General features: G+C 41.6%; 1 protein-coding gene across 1 annotated transcript in view; it reads left to right on the forward strand.

Annotated features, from left to right (window-relative positions):
- CACNA1G (calcium voltage-gated channel subunit alpha1 G) overlaps nt 1-18,279 on the forward strand; it is a 462,994-nt gene that overhangs the window by 195,028 nt on the left and 249,687 nt on the right. Inside the window, exons 2-3 of the mRNA XM_077251459.1 lie at nt 1,839-1,950; nt 8,592-8,725. Of these exons, the coding sequence (XP_077107574.1) occupies nt 1,839-1,950; nt 8,592-8,725 (246 nt within the window). The remainder of the gene's footprint in view (nt 1-1,838; nt 1,951-8,591; nt 8,726-18,279) is intronic.

Below are 18,279 nucleotides of genomic sequence, written 5' to 3' on the forward strand. Positions count from 1 at the left end.
ACCTTGAGGGGTGCAGTTTTTAGAATAGTGTCACTTTTGGGCATTTTCTGTTATATTGACCCCTCAAACTCACTTCAAATGTGACGTGGTCCCTAAAAAAAATGGTTTTGTAAACTTTGTTGGAAAAATGAGAAATCGCTGATGAACTTTTAACACTTCTAACGTCCTAACAAAAAAATTATGTTTCCAAAATGGTGCTGTTGTAAAGTAGACATATGGGAAATGTTATTTATTAACTATTTTGTTTGATATGACTCTCTGATTTAAGGGCACAAAAATTAAAAGTTTGAACATTGCAAAATTTCTAAATTTTTGCAAAATTTACATTTTTTTCATGAATCAACGCAAGAAATTTTACCCCTAAATGAAGTACAATATGTCATGAAAAACATAATCAGTGGGATCCGTTGAAATTTTCCAGTGCTATAACCTCAAAAAGTGACAGTGGTCAGAATTTAAAAAATGGGCCTGGTCATTAAGTACAAAATTGTCGCTGTAACTAAAGGGGTTACTTACTACAGTGATTACATCAACAGAGTGCAATTTGATAATTAAAGGTATTTTGGCATTTATTTATAATGACATTTATTTTGCGATTGCTCAATAGTCTCCTGAAACTATGCTTTAAGGCGAAATGGTTATCTGGTTACTGACATTTGTTAAAAGCTAAATCAAGCACAATATACAGGCCCTCTACTTGGGGTTCATGATAAGTTTTTACCATGGTTGTAGTAGTCCATCCTGTAAATGGTCCTTAGTCATCATTTATTAAGGATTCAGGAATCACACCTTCCAATCTTGTCTGCTCTTACAAAGAAGTCTGCAATGTTTTATCGGAGGGTGGTATGCAACACAATGAGTATGCAATGTCACAACACACATTTGGCTCTGTAAAAACATATCCAAGAAAAAAAATGTTAGGAACACCAAGGATGTATATGTCTTATATGGAAAGCTCATTTCCACTTTAATGCTTTAATTAAACATTTGCTGTCAGGTTCCCTCAGAATTTACAGCTGATCACAGGGTGAGGTGGGTCATGAGAGGACCCTTGTAACTGAAAAGCTTACCTGAAGTGGAAACCTTGTAAAGAAAATGTAAAAGCTGTAAAGGAAATGTGACATTGCATTTGCATTTGATGGCAAGGCAAATTGAAGGGTATTGTCCTATCTTTAGGATACATCATCAATATCAGAAGGGTGTTGGGTGGTCCTACACCCAGCACCACCACCAATCAGCTCATTTCAGCTCTACCGGTGTAGTTGCTGTTCTCAGGAGCTGCAGTTCACCTCCTACTGGAATGAATGAAGCCTAAACTTCAGGTCCCAGTGACGGCCACTACACAGTGAAGAGTCTGATGAACTGGTTATCTAGCCACTGCTGATAAGTGGGGGTTCCCAGGTGTCGATCCCCCCACCAATCTGATATTGATGACATAAACTAGGGATAGGTCGCCAATTTAATAATCTTACACAATCCCTTTAGTGGTAGACCTGAATATGTGCACCTGTTACATAGCGGACTGCAGTCCATACTACAGAAAGGATATCCACCTCCATGTCCTGGATGACCGGGGTACACCAGAATGTGGCCATCCAAAGACAGGGTTCCCAGAAAGGGTACTTACCTCCATGACCTCAATGCTGTTGGAACTTTACCGCTCACCATTACTTTTAATAGGATGAAAAAACAGAACCTCTTTATTTTGTGTTCCGTCCCTTTTTGACAGCTTGACCATGGATCCACAACAATAATTTATGAATGAATTCTTAACATTAAGTAATTTTTTGTTTGTCCGGAGTTGCTGTAAGTTTTCCTTGACTTTTCTGTCCTTCTACCTGGTTTGAACGCTTCAGTATGCTGGTCATCCTCCTGAACTGCGTCACCTTGGGAATGTTCCATCCATGTGAAGACGTTGCCTGCGATTCCCAGCGCTGCAAAATTCTGCAGGTAAGCACATTATTGCTCAGGGATATTGTGTGTTTTATTTTTGATGTGACTAAGTTTGTGAAGGAGTGTTAATTTATTCATGGACCCAGTCTGTTCTTACCTCCAGAAATCTGTATGCATGTGTTTTTAATCATTTTTCATTTCTCAAGTAAGCTAAGCACAGATCGGAAAGGAAAAACACATACCAAAGTAAATACCTTCCAGCCTGGAGGGGCTGACAGTGAAGAATGTTCAGACCGGTAGAGGGGGACAGGATGGACAGCAAGTTCTATCTGTGTGATCTATTAACAGGTTGGGTGTAGGAAACCCTACATCCATCATGTACATTATTATCAAGGGCGTATGTATCATTGATGCATCCCATGTGCCTGCTATCGAGCCCATGGTAAAGGTCTCACCAGCTCAAATTGCCGTATTCTACCATTTTCTTAAATTGCATTAAGGCAGGCAATTTGTTAACTTAGTTTTATACATTCTTGTACCATCCAGTAAAACTGTGTTAGAGCCTATGAGGGAAAGACAGCTGATGGATAGCATCTGTCAGATACATCAGTCTTAAGAATTCAGTTAAATAAAAAATGGATACATTAAGAAATACCTTTTATTAATATGGGAGTCTAGGGGGAAGGATAGCTGAAGAACGGCATCCGACGAGGCATCAATTTGACGTTCATGGATTTTTTTCATACTTGTTTAAAGAGTAACCGTCATTTAATTTGTATTTCATAAATCAGTAGTACTCCAGAAAATAAGTAACTTTGTAATATATTTTAATAGAGAAGTCTGTTTGTAACCTCCTGGTCAAATCTTTCACTCTTATTCAGGGGTCAAACCTATAAAATCTCTATTCAGTTCATACAGACTTTCCCAATGAGGGTAAGTTTACACGAGCGTATAAAAAATCATTCTGAGTTTCATCCAGAAAAATGGGACAATTTTTCTCACTTCGCTCCTTTTTTTACTGCGGCTATTAATCATATACAGAATCGCTCATTCACACTGCCCTATTGAATAACATTGGTTGAAGTCCTATATTACAGAAGTGCAATATATCAATAAATGTCAGGTGCTTTACTGTGGCTCCATATGGCATCTGATGTTTTTATGCACCTGTAGACTTATGGGAGAAACTAGCGCATGCTGCAAATTTTTTCACATGCAGATTCGGTGAGTGAAAAAAATCGCTCATTCACACTGCCCTATTGAATAACATTGGTTGAAGTGCTATCCATTTTTTTTCATGGACATCACTTGGACTGAAAATATGGCCATGTGACTGAGCCTGATATAGAAGGGTTAATTGTTGCCTTTAAGTGCCTTTTACCTTTAATTGCTAGAATTTCTAGAATCTGTTGATGCAGTAGTCTGATGGTCTCCTCTTCAAGGAGACTATACTTCTTATGATGTATGTTTTCAATAGTCAGCCACAACATGTTCTGGGTGCATGGTAAATAAAGTATCACCCTGGGTAACGGTGGGGGCTACATGAGTTACATTAAGTTACATTTGTTGTAAATGGTATAAAATACTGCCTCTTGCTGCATTACATCAGATAAAAGTGACTTTGCTCACAGAACGTGTGCGATTTCCTTTTTCTCCAAGCGCGCTTGTCAATTAAGGGCGTAATTTCACAATTTGGCCTCACTGGTGATCTGGCTATCTGACTCTGGGTGAGAGCGAAAACAGCTACAACAAGCCCTTACTAAGATAAGTCCTGACAGTTGGTGCTTTTAAAACTCTATGGAGAAGGAGCTAGAGGCCGACATAGACATTCTGCTACAAGTTGTCCTGACAGTTACAGTTCTTCATGGAACTTTATGAGCACCAGCAGTCACCTCCTATCTCAGTAATAGAAGAGTGTTTATTCAATGAAGACAGATTTTAATTTTGAGACTGAAATATAAATCCAGGAGGAGAAAAAAGCTGATTTCTCTGATAAAATATATTACAAAGTTTCTTATTTTCACGTGTAATATCGATTTATAAGCTAAAAAATTTAACATCGTGTACTCAACATTTCAGGATGATTCAGGAACGAGATAAGGAAGGACACATCTGTAACGCACATACATCCCGTTTATATCCAGAAATTCTCTTAAAATGTTTTAAACGAAAATTGTTAAATGCATGAAATGTGATTTTAGTGGAAAAAATCTTTCAATGTTGAAAATATTTAGAAAAAGATTCACCTCTGTACTTTACCTCAACTCTAACAAAAGAAGACACATACGAATACTACATATAGTCCTCTAATTGTAGTAATATGCGGCAAGGATCAGATATAGGTTAACCCCATAAATAACCGTTCTATCAGCCCATTTAAGTGGCTAATGTGAGACCGGTAATCATCTTTGATCAACTAGTTTCAAGTCTTTAAACGCCGGTTTACTGGCCTTTATAGGAATGGTGGAACAGAACAATCACTAATACGATGATGTCTCCATGTATAATGGATGCTGTTGGCATCATAGCCGCGGTTGACAAGGTGCTGCCGATAACCATGACTTATGCATGCATGAAAATCAAGTTACCAATCAGCAAGCATGTTCACACCGATGGATAATCAGGAACAAGCTTTTTACAAACGCTTTGTTCACCAATTACCAACTCATGTAAAAGGGCCAGAAGTTGTGAGCTCCGGGGTACTGTGATGTAAGTCTGCATATAGTCAGACAACAGAGCACACGTGTGCCATCTCAGGACACTGAAGTAGGAGTAGAAGAGCACTGACTACGATGTCTAAAAATACCTCACTTCAAGATCTTGAAAGATACAATTATTGGCATAAATGGAAAAAGAGTTGAAATATTTGTGCTAGTAGCTAATTTGTTGCATCAGGGGCAGATATACCATTGGCACAATTTGGGCAACTGCACTGGAACCCAATGGGTTAAGCGGGGCCACTGTCAACTTAAAACCAGTTTCCTAATATCAATTAGATTGCACACAAGGGTAAGAGCTATGGTTCAGAATTACTGGAGGGTTGTTATAGAGAAAAAAAATTAAGTGCTTTCGGAAGAGAGGGGCCTGTATTTAAGGGCTCTCTACTGTTTTTGTCCACCTTTGATCAACATGTACATTTCTTCCATGTTATATAAAAAGATCTAATACAGTAATGGTCACATAGTAGGTTGTAGACTACCGGTAAATCTCAATTGTAGGCCACTATGCAAATTTCCTATATATGACTGAAAACACTGCCTGGCCATAGGTTGGTGTTTCAGTGCACCTGTCACCCCCTTCAATTGAAAGGATCATTGTTGAACTGCATAGGGACATTTGAGGTCTGGCATCTTTATTACACTGTGTTTGAGCCCTATGTTTAGAAGGCTGCTGATGCAAACCCTATAGGTATTCACAAAGCTACTTCCGCCTAGCGGAGGCCTAATGACCATCACTTTCTTCAGTCTTGTAAGCACTTTGCTTTTTTGAGAACCACATGGACAGCAAGAGGTCAAAGTTCCTGAAAATTAGATCAATTTTCATAGCGCCTGAGGTATCTACTTGGGAAACAGTGACATGCACATATGACACATGAGGCATCTTCTGGCAAATTTTTTACATTCCTCGGCGCCAACATTATAGTAACATCAGCACAGTCAGCTACTCATTATAGCAGATCCCTACGGTTGTCTTCCTCGTAGACCATTCTGCACCTGCCCTGCATTTCAGTAATGAGAGCCATACCTCTTAGGCTTGGTTCACATTGCATTTGAGCCTTCAGTTTCAGGTATTTTTTGCTTTTTTTCCATCATATGTCACTAAAAGAAGGCTGCAATATATGCTACTTTACGCCCTAATATGCATGTCTATGTTCCTAAAGCCCAGGGAATTTAGGCTCTGTACAGTTAGATTCCGTTTGGTCTACATGTTTCTCAGAGGAAGAAGGTCCTTAGATGTCAGAAGTTACACAGCTTTAGCTCTTAAAGGGGTTTTCCACTTTAAGGAAAGTGGACTACACTGTAACATTCCTAAATTCATAAATAGAACAAGGCTCCCTGCCACTGTTCAGGTCTTGGCGTTTGGCTGCAGCGGTGACATCACATCTACTGTGGCACAGCCGCTTGGATCGGTGACTAGCTACTCTGGAAGTAGAGGGAATGTACAGATCTGTTTGTTATTTTAGGCATTTTAACCCTAGAATGCATACCTGGGGCCTCTCAGGCCTGCCAGGTTACTTGTTTTCTATTTTCTGTAAAAGTACTTTAGTTAGAATTTTGAAAATCTAGGTAATCCTCAGATATATAGTTGTTAGTAATTTCCAGTTATTCATATATTTTTATGTTACAGACATTTCGGTATAACAACCTTTTTTTGGGACTACCCCATATTCACGCACCTGGGGCCTTTTAGGCCTGTACTAGGTTTACATGTGATACACAGATTTGCTTATCAAGGCAAATTACGGAGGCAATGATCCGATGTGGAATACGATTTCTGGAACATCCAGAGCAAAGAGAAAAAAAAAAAGAAAGCGCTGCTATATTTGTCCAGCAAAGAAGGAAAGAAAATCGGAGCGTTTCTGTTCTACTTGCGGACAAAATGTATGCAAGGAACATTCAGCCGAAAAAATAATATGTGAGAATTGTCGGGGGAATATGTAAAGTTACAAATAAATATTCCTGCACCAAGATTGCTACAACCAAAAAATGTTTTCATAAACAAATTGCATATAGAATGCCTATATTTGGCGTGCCCGTTTACTTACTTTTTTGTTGTTTTATGCACATAATTATGTTTTGAAATATACACATCTTAGGCCGGTTTCACACGTCAGTGTCTCCAGTACGTGAGGTGACAGTTTCCTCACGTACCGGAGACACTGACACATGTAGACCCATTAAAATCAATGCATCTGTGCAGATGTCATTGATTTTTTGCGGACCGTGTCTCCGTGTGCCAAACACGGAGACATGTCAGTGTTCGTGGGAGCGCACGTATTACACGGACCCATTAAAGTCAATGGGTCCGTGTAAAACACGGACCGCACACGGACGTTCTCCGTCTGCAGTCCGTGTGTGTGCAGGAGACAGCGCTACAGTAACGCGGTCCCCCCCACATGGTGCTGATGCCGCGATTCATATGTTCCCTGCAGCAGCGTTTGCTGCAGAGAAAATATGAATAATAGTGTTTAAAATAAAGATCTATCTGTCCGCCGCCCCCCCACCCCCTGTGCGCCCCCCCGCTGTCCTCAAAATACTCACCCGCTCCCTCGTTAGCTGTAGCTTCTTCCTGGTCTGGCCGCGGCTTCTCTACTGTAAGCGGTCACGTGGGGCCGCCGATTACACTCATGAATATGTGGCTCCACCTCCAATAGGGGTGGAGCCGCCTATTCATGAGTGTAAATGAGCGGCCCCACGTGACCGCATACACTAGAAGCCGTGGACAGACCAGGAAGCAGCGAGGGAGGCGGGTAAGTATTTTCTGACCAGCGGGGGGGCGCACAGGGGGTGGGAGGACGTCGGACACATAGATCTTTATTTTAAACACTATTATTCATATCTTCTCTGCAGCAAACACTGCTGGAGAGAAGATATGAATCGCAGCTTCAGCACCAGATGCTGGTACATGTGGTACCCAGCACGGTGCGTGTGGTACCCAGTGGGCACACGGGCGGCACACGTGTGCCGCAAGTGTGACACACTGATGTACACAAGAAACGTAGGGGCACACGGACACGGATAATTCCGGTACCGATTGTTTCCGGTACCGGAATTATCTGGACGTGTGGGACAGCCTTTAGGCTGTGTTCCCAGTAGCGCTGGGGTTCGCCAGAAGGGGATCCATAATGGATCTGACCTCCTGGTAACTCCAGGATTCCGCCAGCCTTAGCTGGGGTCACCAAGAGGTCAGATCCATTACGGATCCCCTCCTGGCGGACCCCAGCGCTAGTTGGAATGCATCCTTACCTTGCAATTGTAAAATAAATGTTGAAAAGTATTTTTATTTGAGTTATTCCATGTTATTTGCACACAGGCCTAAAAGGCCCCAGGTGCGTGAATATGGGGTAGTCCCAAAAAAAGGTTGTTATACCGAAATGCCTATAACATAAAAATATATGAACAACTGGAAATTACTAACAACTATATACCTGAGGAATACCTAGAGTTTCAAAATTCTAACTAAAGTAATTTTACCGAAAATAGAAAACAAGTAACCTGGCAGGCCTGCGAGGCCCCAGGTATGCGTCCGCCAGCCTTAGCTGGGGTCACCAGGAGGTCAGATCCATTACGGAATCCCGTCCTGGCGGACCCCTGCGCTAGTGGGAATGCATCCTTACTTTGCAATAAACTTTGAAAAGTATTTTTATTTGAGTTATTCCATGATAATTGTAAACAGGCCTAAAAGGCCCCAGGTGCGTGAATGTGTAGATTTCTATGGGTATGCGTTCTAGGGTTTAAGCATTTGGGGTCCACCTTCCTAAAAGTGGAACATCCCTTTAAGGAATGATAGATAAATACAGCTTTCTAACAAATTAAAGTTTTACTAGATCACAAAAAAAAATTATATATATATGTACTGGTGATTGTTGTAACTTTATTTTACGAAAGCGCTTGCTATTATTGATTGTTCATTTGTTCATATTAGCTATCACTGTATTTTTGTGCTTCCTTCTAAATGCTTTTCTGCCTTTACTGCAGGGATTTGATGACTTCATTTTTGCATTTTTCGCTGTGGAGATGATTATCAAAATGTTTGCTCTGGGAATATTTGGACAGCAATGCTATTTGGGAGACACCTGGAATCGTTTAGATTTTTTCATCGTTATCGCAGGGTAAGAGCTGCTATTGTGATTTTTATATAGGTATTGCTCCAATAATGTTTATTTTATAATAGGGTTTTGCTATAATGATTTCCAAAATGAGCACAACAGAAATGCTAATCGATGACATATAATTAGGTTATTGAAGGTATGCCGTAAAAGAGAAAAGAATTGAGCTTTTCTAGTGCAGTTCAAGGACCCAAAGTGGCACTGAAAGATTTTTCCAGCTATAAAATAACATGTTATGATGCAGAGGAGGGAAAGTACTTCTGGCACCATGGCGTCAAAGTTTGGGAAAATGTTGATTTAGGAGCTGCACCCACGCCATCACCCACTTACTGTAGCCAAGAGCCGACATTCTGTGGTATCTGCCAGACTCTTCAAGTCAAACCATATAAACCCTTAGATACCATGATCAGCTTAATATAGGCTTACATAACCAGAAATGATGTACTTACCTTGCGGATCCCCAGCTGACGGGTCACGGTTCAGTCACTGATCTTTGCTTCTGCTGCTGCAATGTTATTCCATCTCGACACATGACCATGAGCAACGGTGACATCAGGGATTATTTAAAACCTATATTTTAAAAGTGTTTTTTCTCACGCTGTCTTGTCATATATTACATTTTGTCGAAAACATGGAACAAATAAGCAAGACACAAACAACAGCTAACACAGAACAAAGAATAAGACAGTACTGAAATCCTCATTTCTCATCACAGTGCTCCATCGTTGCTTCTGAAGGCCTCATTGTATCCATTTTTTTATGGATACAACACGTACCCATCATTATCTATGGTGCTGTTCACATGTCCATGTTTTTGACCTTGTGTCCATGCAAAACCCACAGAGACATGCAGCACAAAAGAACCGTGCCAATACAAGTCTATGGGCCTGTAAAAGCCTTCCATAGGACGCGGATTGCTTCAGTGTGTAGTTTGTGTGCTGTACGTCGTCAACATTACAAAGAATAGTAGAAGCTATGTCATTTCTTTATTTATCCATCCAAAACACTGATGGTAAAAATGGACACACGGATGACACACTGGTGGTATAAACGGACACACGGATGACACACTGATGGTAAAAACGGACACACGGATGACACACTGGTGGTATAAACGGACACACGGATGACACACTGGTGGTATAAACGGACATGGATGACACACTGGTGGTATAAACGGACACACGGATGACACACTGGTGGTATAAACGGACATGGATGACACACTGGTGGTATAAACGGACACACGGATGACACACTGGTGGTATAAACGGACACACGGATGACACACTGATGGTAAAAACGGACACACAGATGACACACTGATGGTAAAAACGGACACACGGATGACACACTGATGGTAAAAAAGGACACACGTATGACACACTGATGGTAAAAACGGACACACAGATGACACACTGATGGTAAAATCGGACACACGGATGACACACTGATGGTAAAAATGGACACACAGATGACACACTGATGGTAAAAACAGACACACAGATGACACACTGATGGTAAAAATGGACACACAGATGACACGCTGATGGTAAAAAAGGACACACGTATGACACTGATGGTAAAAACGGACACACGTATGACACACTGATGGTAAAAACGGACACACAGATGACACACTGATGGTAAAAATGGACACACAGATGACACACTGATGGTAAAAACGGACACACGGATGACAAACTGATGGTAAAAATGGACACACAGATGACACACTGATGGTAAAAAAAGGTCACACGGATGACACACTGATGGTAAATACTGACACACTGATGATACACTGATGGTAAAAACAGACACACTGATGTCACACTGATGGTAAAAACGGACACACGGATGACACACTGATGGTAAAAACGGACACACGGATGACAAACTGATGGTAAAACTGACACACGGATGACACACTGATGGTAAAATCGGACACACAGATGACACACTGATGGTAAAAAAGGTCACACGGATGACACACTGATGGTAAATACTGACACACTGATGATATACTGATGGTAAAAACAGACACACTGATGTCACACTGATGGTAAAAACGGACACACGGATGACACACTGATGGTAAAAACGGACACACGGATGACAAACTGATGGTAAAACTGACACACGGATGACACACTGATGGTAAAAACGGACACACAGATGACACTGATGGTAAAAACGGACACACGGATGACACTCTAATGGTAAAAATGGTCACACAGATGACACTCTAATGGTAAAAACGGACACACAGATGACACTCTAATGGTAAAAACAGACACACAGATGACACACTGATGGTAAAAACGGACACACGTATGACACACTGATGGTAAAAACGGACACACAGATGACACTCTAATGGTAAAAACAGACACACAGATGACACACTGATGGTAAAAACGGACACACGTATGACACACTGATGGTAAAAACGGACACACAGATGACACACTAATGGTAAAAACGGACACACAGATGACACTGATGGTAAAAACGGACACACAGATGACACTGATGGTAAAAACGGACACACGGATGACACTCTAATGGTAAAAACAGACACACAGATGACACTGATGGTAAAAACGGACACACAGATGACACTGATGGTAAAAACGGACACACGGATGACACTCTAATGGTAAAAACAGACACACAGATGACACACTGATGGTAAAAACGGACACACTGTTGACACACTGATGGTAAAAAACATGATTCGGCATGAGAAAATAATCACAAATCTGAGCTGCCCCATAGAGGAACACTGGCCCGTTTTATACGGTAGTGTGACTCTGGCCATAGTCCCATAAAAAGTTTTCTTTGTGATATAGTTGCCAGGACTTGCACATTCATGTGACCATTCTAATACTTTAAACATTTTCCTGAACATCTCATGAGTGAGTCACTACTCAATAGATGTGCGCCAATCATTACAATGATCACATCTCTGTAGGCTAGGGCTACATAGTGACGCTGGACAGTTGAGTTCAGTGCTTTCATTGTCAAGAAGCCCCTTAAGGTACATGTACACTGCACAATTATCAAGGACGAGTTTTCCCAGGAACGCTTGTTTCACGATAATCATTCAGTTTAAACCAACCGCCGATTACTCCACAATTGAGAAAGAAGCTTGTTCATTGGATAAAATTATATTTTGGTTTGCCCTAAAGATCATCGTTCTCGGCAGCGCATTATCCTGTGTAACCAGGACATGTCTTGCACAGAACAGTGGCAGCCCGTGAGCCGCGATTGATCTATTACAGATCGCTCAGTGCACATCTAAAGCACAGTCTACTGCGTAAAGACGCTATTAAACGAGCACCGATCGGCAAACTAGCAGCTGATCGGTGGTCATTTAGTAGCACTGGATTGAGAGTCCATTTTACTGGAAGACATTGGAAAGAAAAATTTCACAGTCACATTTCAACTAGAGGCTCAGTTGTCTTTTGTAAAGTCTTAGCAGATGGCGTTGATATTACCATTAACCATGCATTGTCTTGATTAGCATATGTACTATGTAAAAATCTGCTGCAATATTTTGGTGTAGTTGAATGATGTCTAAGCTTTTATACTAAGTAACCCCATATGGACAAAATGACAAATGACTGTAAATGGACTGTTGGTGCAAGTCTGTAGTACAGGCCCATATTGTAATCCATGCAATGCCCATGAAGCATGATATTTTCCCATAGAGACAATTGTTCTGGGGTGGAGGACTTTCATAATGCGGTACATGGGTGTAGAGATACCCATAGAGTACTGTAGATACAAATACCAAAGCCACCGGGGACTCAAGCCAACTAGTGGGTCGCCTTTGTCTTCTCCCTACCCACTCCCATTCATCTCTCCCTGCATGCTTGTATAGGGAAAGACCTGTCAGCCATTGATAGCGGACAGGGAGAAGCTGTCAAGGACCTTAATTTTCGACTAGTCTGCCTTGCGGCAGTTTCTAAGGTATATTTTTGTCTCACACACTGCAGGGTTTCAAAGTGAAACATGCCTGTCTGATATCACACCGCCAGTGTCTGGTTTGGTCAGGTTTGGTTTTAACGTTTTGGCTTGAAAAATGTGGGTGCATTTCATGGTTACATTTTTTTCTTTTAATTCTAGTTTCTTTTTTATAGCATTAATACATTAGACTACTTATAGACTGTGTACTCCCTTGACATCTATGAAAGGGACATGCATGTAGTAAACTATGGGCTATTATTACCATTATATTCTTTGTGTAATTACTGATCTACATCTATGAAATTATGTTCTTGATCTTTGTGTAAATCACAATGATTGAGGATTCCATTGATTCTACCACAGCTTATCACTTAACTAGAGTTTTTAACTTGCGCGAAATCTACCCCATATTTTAAAGGGCAAAGCATTATCTTGTATGACAGTCCCTTTCCTAAGTTAGAGTGGCTCTCGCTGACCCGTCCCAACCCTGTATAATATGTTTCACTATGGGAAAATGTATGAGCAAAGATGGCTTTACTCAAAAAGAGCGGATGACTGACGGATGGGGATAAGATCTCTTAATGAGGCAACCCCTTTAATAGACTGTGGAGCTCCTAAAAGGGACATAGTTGTAAGGGGATGTAGTTATAGCCATAGCACCCAGATCCTGGTACATGATGACATCAAATGACATACGTCACATGTGGATTTTTTTTTTTTTAACAAAAGTACTGAAGGCAGGGCATGTGAAAAAATAAAACAAGTATCACTCACCACGTAAATGCTCCACTGCTTCAGCACCTCCACTCTGGTAGTCCCAGCTATCTTTTTGAACTGTCAATCATGTGATCACTGCAGCCAAAAGCTGTCTTCGGTAGTCATTTATAGAGAGGAGCGGAGCTTGTGAAATTTGAATTCTCCAACTTTGCCAAATCCTCGCCAAAAATTCGATTGGCAGTTAATCTCAAAACTGGAAATGTAATTGCTCTGAAAGTACATGCGGGGAAGAGGAGAGAGAACCCTACTGAACATTAGAGTTTACGCTCTACAGGAGAGAGAGAGAAAATCCTACTGACCATAAGAGCTTACACTCTACAGGAGATTATAGGACCTCGCTGATCATAAGAGCTTAGGCTTTACAAGTGAGAAAGAGAGGACCATGCTGATCATAACAGCTTACACTCTACAGGAGAGATAGAGAGAACCCCACTGACCATAAGAACTTAGACCTCTACAGGAGAGAGAGAGAGGACCATGCTGATCATAAAAGCTTACAGTCTACAGGAGAGAGAGCTAGGACCTTGCTGACCATAAGAGCGTACACTTTACAAGTGAGAGAGAGGACCCTGCTGATCATAACAGCTTACACTTTACAGAAGAGAGAGAGAAGACCCACTGACCATGAGAACTTGGACTTCTACAGGAGAGAAAACAAGAGGACTCTTCTGATCATAAAAGCTTACACTCTACAGGAAACAGAGAGAGGACACGCTGACCATAAGAGCTTAGACTCTACAGGAGAGAGAGTCTTACCCAGTGACTCTGGAGAGGGAAAATGACTCTGCCGTACTAACTGTCCTCTGCTGGGAACCACGATCTGTGATGTCCCAGGTAATGACCACCACTGTACAAGGTATGATAATCCGTAAGATGTCATAGCTACAGGACATTGTGGGTGGATGTGCATAGCAATGCAATATACCATTAGCCTGCTCGCCGATGTTTCAGCATTGTGTGAAATGGTGCGTCCACGGATTGATCTTCTCATCTCTAGTCTTTTGTTGACCTTGCTGCCATCATCGCTGTAGACCAGGGGTGGGGAATCTTTTCTTTAGCACTGGTGTCAGGATGTAATCTTTTGTTGCATGCCCTTCAGTGTTCAGTAGTGAACACTGCATGTGTGTGCTAACAGAGCAAGAAGAAATGAATGAGCTTTTTGTAATCAAAATACACCTCCCTGCCCAAGAATGCGGTCCCTGAGAATCTGCTCGAGGGCCTGATAAAAGGTCATCGAGAGCCGTAAATGGCCCTGGGGCCTGAGGTTCCCCACCCCTGCTGTAGATAGTGGTTGACTACAAAGATCATTACTGCAGGTCAGTTAAGAAAATGTTGGGGCCATCGGAGGGGTGCTACTAAAGCAGGGCCTCCAGAGTGGTGGTACTGGAGCAGCAGTGGATATACACTGTGTTCCAAATTATTATGCAAATAATATTTCCTCATATTTTCTCTAAATTACCTATCTGAATTGCAGTCATTGTTATTTTCCAGTCATCTACTATTCTATTATAATTGCAATGTTTTGGAACAAACTGCCTATGAAAACAGTATCTTTTTTAACAAAATAAACACTCAAAATGCATGTTCCAAATTATTATGCACAGCAGAGTTTTCAACCTTTTTTTTTATTTTGAACAAAAAATGGTCAATTGTGAAGTTATAAGCATTAATCAGCTTATTACAAAATGAAATCAAACAGTTTTCAAGTGAAAACTTTATTCTAGGTGATGTTACATTTGCACATAGGACCCCTTGTTCGAAAGAAGCTTCTGAACTCTCTCGTCCATTGAATTTGTCAGTTTTTGGATGGTTTCTGCTTCAATTGTTTTGCATGTGGACAGAATACCCTCCCAAAGCTGTTGCTTAGATGTGACATCATAGACACTCTTTTTGATGATGCTCCAGAGGTTCACAATGGGGTTGAGGTCAGGGGAAGATGGTGGCCACACCATAAGTTTGTCCTCTTTTATGCCCATAGCAGCCAGAGATGCAGATGTGTTTTTTGCAGCATGAGACGGTGCATTATCATGCATGAGAATGATCTTGCTGCAGAAAGCACGGTTCTTCCTCTTGAACCATGGCAGGAAGTGTTGTTTTAGAAACTCCACATAGATTATGGAGTTCATCTTTACCCCTTCAGGGATAATAAAGGGGCCGACAATCTCTCTCCCCGTGATTCCAGCCCAAAACATTACTCCACCTCCTCCTTGTTGGCGCCTTAGCCGTGTTTTCAAGGGGTGTCCATCAACCAGCCATCCTCCACTCCATCCATCTGGACCATCGAGCGTTGCACGGCACTCATCGGTGAACAAAACAGTTTGGAAGTCAGTCTTCATGTATCGTTTGGCCCACTGGAGCAGTCTCTGCTTGTGTGCAGTGGATAGAGGTGGTCGACAGGATGGCTTACGCACAGCTGCAAACCTCTGAAGGACCCTGCATCTTGTTGTTCTGGGGACGTTGGAGGCACCAGCAGCTTCAAAAACTTGTCTGCTGCTATGACAAGGCATTTTTGCAGCTGCTCTTTTAACCGTACGCAATTGCCTGTTGGAAAGAGTCCTCATTTTTTCCTTATCAGCACGCACACGTGTGTGCTGGGAATCAGCTATATACTTCTTGATTGTGCGATGATCACGATGAAGTGTCTAGGCAATGTTGATTGTAGTCATGCCTTGACCTAAATACTCCACAATTTGTTGCTTCTCAGCAGCCGACACATCCTTTTTCTTTCCCATTTTGGCAAAAAATGTAGGCTGCTTAATAATGTGGAACAGCCTCCTTAAGTAGTCTTGCCTTTATTTGGACACACCTGTCAAACTAATTTGCACAGGTATCTGCAATTGCTTTCAGTGATATAAAGAGCCCTGACACACATCACCATCAATGAGTTTAAATGACAAACAATAAAATTCTAACCTTATCACTCCTAAACTCTTTGTGCATAATAATTTGGAACACAGTGTACAAGGTAAGTTATTGAAGTTACTTCATTTTATCACATGTCCTGCTTTGAGCTCATTTTTTGTAAATCCCAGACAACCCAGTTTAATATGACCAAGACAGACCTTTTTCCTTCATCAGAATCCCCTCTAAACCTGAAATAATGATCTATTGATAACACTCCACTAACTTTTAGTCCATTCTCAATGCTTAGGGAAAAATATTTGCACTCATTAAAGTACACCTCCGGTCATTATTATCTGGGCAGAAAATAATCCTTTAGACACAGTATAAAAAATGGGAATTGCTAGAAATTTTGTAGCAGTTTGGTACTCTGTGTGGCTTTTTAGTGTAGAATGTTATAGTATAACATATTTTTTAAAGGGGTTATCTGGGACTTTCACTTTATAATCTCTCTGTAGAGCGTTTTGCCATTTTTTTTTGTCTATATAGGCACAACAACATACATATAAGTTATCTTTCACACGTCAGTGTCTCCGGTACGTGTAGTGACAGTTTTCTCACGTACCGGAGACACTGACACACGTAGACCCATTCAAATGAATGGGTCTATGCACATGTCTCCGTGTTTTCACGGGCCGTGTGTCCGTGTGCAAAACACGGAGACATGTCCGTGTTTCTCCGGCAGTACGTACAGCAATACGTCCTGCACACGTGCACACGGAGAACAGTGTGCACTCTCCTCCGTGTGCACGTACCGCCCGCAGGAGAGACAGCGCTACAGTAAGCGCTGTCCCACCTGTGTGGTGCTGAAGGCTGCATTCATCTGTTCTCCCCCGCTGGAGATAAGAGATGAAAGATCAAGTTTTTTTTCTTTTTTGTTAAAAATAAAGTTGCTGGGACCTCCCGCCTCCCATCCCCAGTGCGCCGCCCGGCCCCTTGCAGAAGAAATACTCACCCAGCTCCCGCAATATCTCCTCTCAGCGCTGGCAGCTTGTCCTGTGTGAGCGGTCACGTGGGACCGCTCATTACAGTGAGGAATATGCGCCTTCAGCACCACACAGGGGGGACAGCGCTTACTGTAGGGCTGTCTCTCCTGCACGGTCCGTGTGGTCCTCAGGCGGCACACGGATGCCGCACGTGTGCCACACTGATGTGCCACGTGAGCACACGGACACACGGACTCGGATAACTCCGGTACCGATTTCTCCGGTACCGGAATTATCTGGACGTGTGAAAGAGGCCTAAGAGAGGCTGTAGCTGGCAAAGCTATCTCAACCCATTCAAGTGAATTGGGCTGAGCCAGGCACCCAGACTCATACAGGTGCTTCTCACAAAATTAGAATATCATCAAAAAGTTAATTTATTTCAGTTCTTCAATACAAAGAATACTTTATAACACCAGTTTGAAAAATGATTTTGTTTATGAACAAAATTTCTCCATTCTGTGAGTCCACCGACTGTACTAGGATGTCATCTGACGGCAGTTCAGTGATTTCTACACACCCATAGACTTGAATGGGTGCATGTCATCCGTTTTGCGCTGCAAGTCACAACATGCTGCAATTGTATATTCATGCTGAATCGGTATGAAAAAAAAGCACTGATTAGCACTGCCCTATAGAATAACATACTGATCCGAGTGTTATTCGAAAAAACATCAGATAGCACTTATCCTATGTATACTCTGAAAGTGTATCCAAGCAAGATATGCCACATTTTTCACAGAGTTTACACAACCATGATAAATTTGGTGCATATTTTGACTGCTTGGACTAAGTTTATGCTGTCTACATCCGGGTTAAGACTAACATTTGAAAAATTGCCCAAACATCCAATATCTTTCATCCATAATGTCATCTGTTGTGGATTCTGTTTTTGGGCTCCCTCTGGTGGTTACGGCTGGTACT

The sequence above is a fragment of the Ranitomeya variabilis genome, chromosome 4 (assembly GCF_051348905.1).
Source record: "Ranitomeya variabilis isolate aRanVar5 chromosome 4, aRanVar5.hap1, whole genome shotgun sequence".
NCBI lineage: Eukaryota > Metazoa > Chordata > Amphibia > Anura > Dendrobatidae > Ranitomeya > Ranitomeya variabilis.